This window comes from Pteropus vampyrus, unplaced genomic scaffold, assembly GCF_000151845.1.
Source record: "Pteropus vampyrus isolate Shadow unplaced genomic scaffold, Pvam_2.0 Scaffold179, whole genome shotgun sequence".
Lineage (NCBI taxonomy): Eukaryota > Metazoa > Chordata > Mammalia > Chiroptera > Pteropodidae > Pteropus > Pteropus vampyrus.
Genome location: NW_011888960.1, coordinates 1555090 through 1563244, shown reverse-complemented (window position 1 = coordinate 1563244; position 8155 = coordinate 1555090). Strand labels below are relative to the sequence as shown.

The window sequence follows — 8155 nt, the reverse complement described above, 5'->3', positions numbered from 1 at the left end:
AAAAAGACTAAAAAGACTCATGTTGCTAAAAAGACTCATGTTGCATTTTGGAAATGAATCTATTGAAATCATAAAGCTTAGTTTTTAAATAGACCTGCAAGGAGAAAGCATCAAAGAGTTTTAGCAAGTGGAGTCAGGCCATTTACATATACTCAGGCAGTGACATGCAGAATCAAGTTCAGGGGCCACAGAGAGTGAGTTGATCACTCAGGACTAACGGTTTAACTACCACACAGATGAGTAAACGTCCTACAATAAACATATTCCAGTAAATGTCATTTTTCTATGGCAAGTACGGAGTGGATGCAGCTTCTCAGAGCTAGCACACAGAAGCGTGGCTTCAAAATTAGAGAAGACATTCCATAAGGGACAGTAAATCTATATACCAGAACCTCAGAAGAGAATGTTTGCTGCATAATAAGTACACACCTGATAATACCGTAGCCCTTCCTGGCTAATGTTTCTGTTCTTGATGTCTTTAGCATTTGTGTCTGGTAAACATTCTCAGCATTTACCAACATAACATGACATGGTGAACTATTCTTAAAGCACCTTTGTCTCCGGTCCTCCTGGGTTTTTGGGGTTACACTGCCAGCTCTGGATTGTAGCTCTCACTTCGATGCTCATTTCCAGGCGAGGTGAATCACACACCATGGAGCTTATAGATGTGTCATTCTCTCATGAAACTGCTAGGTAAGGAACCGTCATATGCATTTGATAGATGAGGAAGCTGAGACTCAGAATGACGAAAGACTCACCCGATTTCACACAGTTTGGAAGAGGTGGAGATGCATTTTCCTCCGGTCTTCCTGAGTCTTAACCTAAGCTTTATGCAGCCTCTGTGTGTGCCTCCCACACGAGGGCCAACCAAGCTGAGGGAGAGCCTGGGTTTGCGATCGGGTTCTCCCAGGTTTGAATTGCACCCCCACCCCTCGTGGGCTGCATAGTCTTGGGCCTCCCTCACCTCACCCCTGGGCTTTCATTTCCTTCCTGTGGAACAGGAATGGCTGTATGCCCTAGTATTGTGGTAAGGAACGAACGGCTGCCATAAGTAAAACTTCCAAGAACTGGTCAAATGCTCAAAAGTGGTGGCCCATGGTATTTTTCCTTTCCGAACACCCAACGATAGTTGTTTGACTCCCAAAATTAAGATGTCTAGTTGATAGACCTCCGGCAGGGAGAATTGCCTGACCTCTTTCAAGCGGGGCGAGCTTGGGCAGGTCGCTTTTCACCCCGTGCCTCAGTTTCCTCTTGCGTGAGCTGGGCCCTATCAGGCCGCCTTCCTCACAGTGGTGCTGGGGAATCCACTGAGAAGATGTGCAGAGATGCCCCAATCTAACTCAGTGTCCTCCGGCGGGAGGAAGACGGAGCACCAGCCCCCTGAGGGCAGGGACCGACCTCGGCGTGGGCTCCTTGGGCTGCAGGTTCAGTCATTCCTAGATTGTCTTCTGCTTCACCTCTGTGTACCCGAGACCTTAACTTCGAGCGATAGATCATGGACCACTTGGAGAATTCAATAAAAACCCTCTTCCCTTGCCCCAGAAAAATGTCTCCAGTTTCAGGAGGTCCTCGGTTGTGTCTCATTTCATCTGTAGCTTGGTGCCCCTTCTGAATGCTAATGCCAGGATGTCTTGGGCCTCCTGCTGGTGAGGATGGGTAAAATGGGTCCCCAGCCTCTGAGCAAGCGTCGGACCAGCTTACCAGCACAGAGAGGAGAAAGCCAGGCCAGGGGCAGCTGCTGGGCCTGCAGAGCGAGCATCTTCATTCAGAAAGGAAAGATGCTGGGGGATACAGGGCGGGAGCCAGCCCTTGAGTGGAGCCAGAAGGACATCAGAGAGGCTGAGTGGTGGCTTTGTCACACTCTCTGGTAGAGCAGCAGGACTTTCTCTGCCTCCTGGCTGGCTTAGGCTTGTAGAAGGAACACAGGGCCAGGAGTGCTAGACTGGGGGCTGCGTTGTTTATCTGGCTAGCACAGAGGTATTGGGGGCCTGCTGAGTGCCAGGCCCAGTGCTAGGTTCGGGGAACACAGGGATGACCGGACAGATCCAGTCTTTGCCCACAGGGAGTTTATAGTCTGCCGGCCACGCGGCCAGCTCTTCCACCCAGGCAGATGGATCCGCTCCCCCGCTTTTGGCCTCAGTCGCTGTGCCAGGAATGAGATGACGTCACCTGCCCCACCCGCATCATGGGGTTATAGCCGAGGCTGAAATGAAATAATGGGTTCTGAGAATGAGGGCATGGTCAGCAATGAGTTTTCCAAGTTTGGGGTTGATATCCTATTGGCCCTTCACCCCCACCCCAGGTGTTATATTTGATAATTCAAAGGATTTTTCCTCAGTTTCCTGGAGTGAGAGTTTTATTCTGATGCTTTTCAGGAGAGTCCATTTCCTTACTTCTTACATTTGAATAATAGTAACACGTCCTGCACAGGGCCATGCTGAGGCTTGGGTGGGTGCATAACGGGTGTGGAGTGCTTAGTGCAGTACCTGGCACGTAGTAGGTACACAGCCAGTTTTCACAGTTCCTGGGCTGTCAGGGCCAAGATGCTTGGATTTTGCAACCTTTTATAGACAGTAACAGAGAAGCCACTTGGTCCGTTTGATTGTCGTTAAGCCTCTGGAAGGGCTGGGCACCACATGGGGAAGCTTGTGCCCACACAAGAAGACCAAAGTCGCAGGCCTTCCAGATTCCTCTTCATCCCCCACACATCCCACTGCCACCCACGTGGAATGCCCAGGAATGGAGTACCGATAAAGGCTACAACACAGGTGGCCCTCGAAACACTATGCTACGTGAAAGAAGCCAGTCGGTCACAAAAAGCCACATACTGTGTAATTCCATTCAGATAACATGTCCATAATAGACAGATCGTTAGAGACAGCAAGCAGATTGGTGGTTGCCAGGGACGGGGAGGGGTAGGAGCGGAGAGTGGCTGCTAGTGGGTATGAGGGTATCTTTTGGGGGTAATACTTTTCTAGAATTAGTACAACTTGTGAGCATACTAAACCCCAGTGAATTGTATGCTTTACAAGGGTGAATTTTATGGTATACAATTATATCTCAATTTTTAAAAATTAGGTAGACCTGGCTTCGGATCCCGGCTCTGCTACTGGCTAGCTGTGTGGCCTTGGGTGAATCACTTAACTTCTCTGTGCCTCATTTTCCTCATCTTTACTCATTTCCTAGGGTTATGATAAGCATTAAGTGATTAACTGGTATTACAGGGTGCCGGCACAGGGTAGTGGCATTTAGTCAGTGTTAGCTAACGTTGCTGTTGCCACATCTGTCTCAACCCAACCTCTTGTCACCTCACTTCTGTTTCTAACCTTTTTACCAATGGGATAATTTACTTTAAACCCTGGTCTGTAATATTGTCTTTGTAAGGCACTGTGTGTACAAACTCTGATGTGGTCAACACCATCATTCATTACTCATTTTTTATGAATTCGAGCCCATGGTAGCGTCCCCGTGTCATCATGGGGGGATGTGCTGTGTTCAGTGCTATCCAGAGTTCTACCCAGGTTTAGCGTGTTCCCCTTACTGCCAAGTCCCTTCTGTTCCATGTCTCGGGGTCCTGAGAAGTCGAAGGGGAGGGCTCCACTGTGCCTGACGAGGTGGGCATCAGGCTTGGTGCTTTCCGACCGCCTGCCCCGAACCCAGAGCACTTATCAGGCAAAGGGAGAGAATTACGAGGAATTCGTTCTTTTTTAAGGAGTCTGGGTCCCTGTGGCTGGCTTGGGTTTTACTCACTGGCTGGGGATGTTGTGGGCTGAAGAATCTGAGTTTCCTAATGAAATAACTCACATCCATCTACAACAGGTGCTGACTCATTCCTCTTTCCCACCCCTCATTCTTTACAGGGAGCATGTTGGAAAAAAGAAATCTGGTAAGAATAGTTTTCATTTTCTCCTATTCATTTAATGTTCCGCATACCCGTACTGAGCAGCTGTGATGCACCAGGCCCTGGGCTGCACATTGGGGATACAGCCATGGGGATAGATTGATGGATGGATGGATGGATGGACGGACAGACGGATGATGGATGGATGAATGGATGATGGATGGATGGATGGATGATGGATGGATGAATGGATGATGGATGGATGAATGGATGATGGATGGATGGATGGATGGATGGATGGACGGATGGACGAACAGATGGACAGATGGCTAGATGCTGGATTGATTGGTTAATACGTCACCGTTTCCCAAAAAGAGGGATTGGAGGTTATTTCACGTACAAAGCGGATGAGACCTGATGTCTGTCCCTGAGGATGCCTTGGAGGAGCAGGGGAGAGAGACAGCTTTCTAGCCATGCTGAAGGGCATTAAATGCCTATGTTCTGATGTAGACAAAGGAATGTGGTAACTCAGAGTTAAGTACGTTTTTCTCAGGTATCAGAGAAGATACCTGAGTATCTTCCCCACAGTCACTGTCCCCAGAGTCACTTCTCTTTCTTCCTAAAGCTCTTTCCGTTCCCCGCCCAGCACAGGTCTTCCGTCAAGAACAGCTGTGGGATTTGGGCACACCAGAGGAATGGTTGAGTTCTCACAGGCCCAGAGCTGATAAATTTAGATTCATAATTGCCTAAGATGATCCTGCAAAAGACTCTGGCCCATACCTCACCTGGAGCCAATGAGGCCTTCAAAGCTTCTAAGTTCTTTGATTTATCTAGGACTCCAGGAAGTTAGAGGGGGGTTGGTAAGGAAGAGGGCCCAAGCAGAGATCCCAGAAGTAAAAACGGATGCCTCCTCCCAAGGACTTCAGTTTCCTCATCTGCGAAAGGAGATAATAATAGTGATCTACCTTATAGGATTATTATAGAATTTATAACATGTATAAACCACTTGGAAAAGTGCCCAACATGTTGTAAGTGATACATGATCGCTGCTGTTTTTAATGACTTCTGCTACTGTTAATTCAGAGAACAGGGGTGTCCCTGTGCAGCATCAATAGTGATTCCAATTTTAACAGCCTGGTCCCCAGGGTACAAGGCCCGTGGTCAGCTTTACAGGCCCCAAGACCGTTGTCGCAAGGAAGATTGGAGAGAAACTGGATCTCTTTGTCTCAGAGTATGGCGTCTGTAATGAACTCTGGCCTCTTCCCAGCCAGTCTGCTGACACCCGTACTTTCTGGTTTCATCGGTACTGGCCGGAGCCATGGCATCCTGTTAGAGCTGCGAATAGTCCTTGAGCCCTGAGGATAATGATACGTTTCTTAGAAAAGAGCGAGCAGCCACTCTTGGGCTGGTCACAGAGTTTCTGGCTTCAGTATGCGGAGACTTTCCTGGAGGGGATGGGTGGGAGGCAGAGAGGAAAGAGACAGCTCTGGTTTGTGAAAACAAAAGTGTCCGGTCAGACAGGCTTGATGAGAGGACTGGTCTGGAAAAGAGAGAAGAAGCTCTAATTTGTGGCAACGACTGTTACATCATTCACCTGCAATGATGGGAGACAGATTTATTTATAGTTCGGCTGGGCGGAAAATAACATCTTTCTTCATTCAGACGAAGAACCCATGCTGGGATTAGCCTTATTTTTCATCTGACCTTTGAACACTTCCTTTGTGTTAAAACCAGCCTCATTGATTGAATTTGAAAGGGATTCAAGGTTGACAGCCGAGCCCCGAGATTTCTGTGCCAGAACTGACTTGCAGAAGGTTTATCTCTCTCCAGAATTTCCCAGTCATGGCTGGCTGGCTGGCTCCTGCAGACTTTGGTTAATGTGGTCTCGAATTCTGCTCATCCTGCAGGAAAAAATCCTTCCACCAAAATTTTACAGGTCATGTGATTATTTAAGGAGCATCTTTCTTTCTGATTTTTCTACCCATTAGTTATTGAAGTATTCTCTCATTTAGTGACTCTTTGAGCAAGACTGGAAGGATAGTGGATTTCTAGAAAGAAAATTCTACTTTATCATTACTTGTATTGGTCGGCTCAGGCTACTATAACAGAATCCTATAGACTGAGAGGCTTAAAAAACAGAAACTTATTTTCTCACAAGTATGGAGGGTGGGAGCCCAAGATCAGCTTGCCGGCTTGGTTGGGTTCTGGCGAGGGCCCTCTTCCTGGCTTGTAGACTGGGCTATCTCTTCTGTGTCCTCACATAGTGGGGACAGAGAACAAGCTCCCTAGTGTCCCTTTTTATAAGGACACAAATCTCATTATGGGGGCTCCACCCTCAAGACCTCATCCAACCTAATCACCTCTTCCCACCCTAATACTATCACATGGGGGTTAGGGCTTCAACGGATGAATTTTGGAGGGACACAGTTTTGTCCATACCAGTTATTTTAAAATTTTAAGACATATCATCACAAATAAAAACATGCCCAACTAGAAAATTCTATGGTAGATTAGGCATTTGCCACTTGAGAATATTTTATAGCACTTCCTCGGTGATAAAATCACCCTTCACTGTCGAATCTCCTCCTTTCTGCTGACCTGTTCTTTCTCTCTCATTTCCTGCCGGACCACAGAATGACATTCCTTACCTAGGAATACTCTGCTTTCACACCTAGCTCCCCCCATGAACTTGTAGGTATTCCCGTAACTGTGCATTATAGAGCTTTGCTGCAGTATCACAGTCCACCAGCAGGTGTCTCCACATAACACCTAAATGGCCGGAAGCCTAGTTTGAATCCTGGTATTTCAAATTCTGGCATTCCTGGTTTTGATAAGTTGAGTGCTGTGGGTGAAATGAAGACAGCCTGTTCAGGAAGAACTGATGTTGGACAAGCAACCCCACGCACTCTCTTCTGAACCACGTAATGCAGGGAACTACAGTCAAGACTCAGACCTGGGCCCTGGAGTGCATCTTGGGATCAGCGCCCAGGCCACATGCTCAGGCAACCCAGAGTCCCAAACTCTGCTCCCTGCCCTCCTCGTTTCCTGTTTGTAGAGAGTCCCGTGATTCCTTGATTGTGTCACTGCTCATAGATATCCCAAATCCTGTCGGCAGCCCGGCTAGGAGCATTGTGCCGAAATAAAGAGTTTCTAGAAGTCTCCATTCCTCCTCCTTTGTTCATTTACTCCACAAATGTCCATTGAGGGTCAGCACTAAGTGCTGAGTGAACAAGACAGAAATGGTGGTTCGTTCGATGTTTATTAAGCACCTACTATGTACCCAACAGTATTCTAGGCCCTTAGGGAATGCAAAGGTGAACAAGGCAGAGGGAGTATTCTCACAGTCTGGTAGAAAAGGTAGGGGTGACCCTTCACCCGGCTACCGTGCCCTGTTCTGATTTTGCACACCAAAAGTTCACAGCTCCTGGTTCTAACAAAGGACTTTTGTGTTGCTGCTGGATGCCAGAGGCTGGAGCACAGCGGCATACTGGGAAAGACTTCACAAGCAGCTCTTGGTGGGCAGCCCTGCTCTGTAGCTTTTGCCAACTTCTGTGGTGCAGAGGCTGATTTCAAGCGCCTGACAAGATGCCACCCAGGAGAGCTGGGAGAAGATGCACAAAATCGCCTTAGTGTGAGCCGGCCCTCACATACCTCTCCACGACTGGGGGTATTTGGTACAGAGATGTGGGGTTTCCTGGATATTTCTGTTGCTTATGGAAACAATAGGAGGGAATATTTTGAATCAGGGGTTTCAAAAAATCAGGGCCCTGTCTGTAGCCACGAATGTCAGGCTACCCTCCCATCACATTCAGCCTGCTGCTCTAAAAGCATTGTCCCCTTCTCTTTAGAGCATATGGACTTAGATGTCCCTTTACATTACCCATGTCCTGCGCTATCTTTTCATTTGTTTACCAGATGTGTCTTAGTACTTAACCAGGGTCACCCAACTCCAGGGTCACCCAGCCACCCTGCATCCTGTGGAAATGGCCTCCCGGAAGCACCTCTACCCCACTGCCCCAGCCCTGGTCCAAAGCCACCATCATCTCTTGCCTCCCAGCTTGACCTCCATCTGGTTTCCTACTTGCTTTCTTGCCAGCCTTCAATCCATTCTCCATGTGGCAGCCAGAATTAGCTTCTTGAGGATGCATCTCTTCACTCGTCATTCCCTTCTTAAAAGTTAACAGAACCCAGACGCCTTGCCTTGGCCCAGCAGGCCCTGCCTGCTCTGACCTCGCACCGGACCACTCTTTCCTCTACTGGGCTTCGGTCTCCCTGGCCTCCTTCCAGGTCTTGGCAGGCCCCCAGCCCTTTCCC

The 8155-nt window shown here is 48.3% G+C and overlaps 1 protein-coding gene across 1 annotated transcript in view; it reads left to right on the top strand.

Moving 5' to 3' along the window:
* SH3PXD2B (SH3 and PX domains 2B) overlaps positions 1-8155 on the top strand; it is a 61169-nt gene that overhangs the window by 27971 nt on the left and 25043 nt on the right. The window contains exons 5-6 of the mRNA XM_023537145.1: positions 3861-3886; positions 4975-5079. Of these exons, the coding sequence (XP_023392913.1) occupies positions 3861-3886; positions 4975-5079 (131 nt within the window). The remainder of the gene's footprint in view (positions 1-3860; positions 3887-4974; positions 5080-8155) is intronic.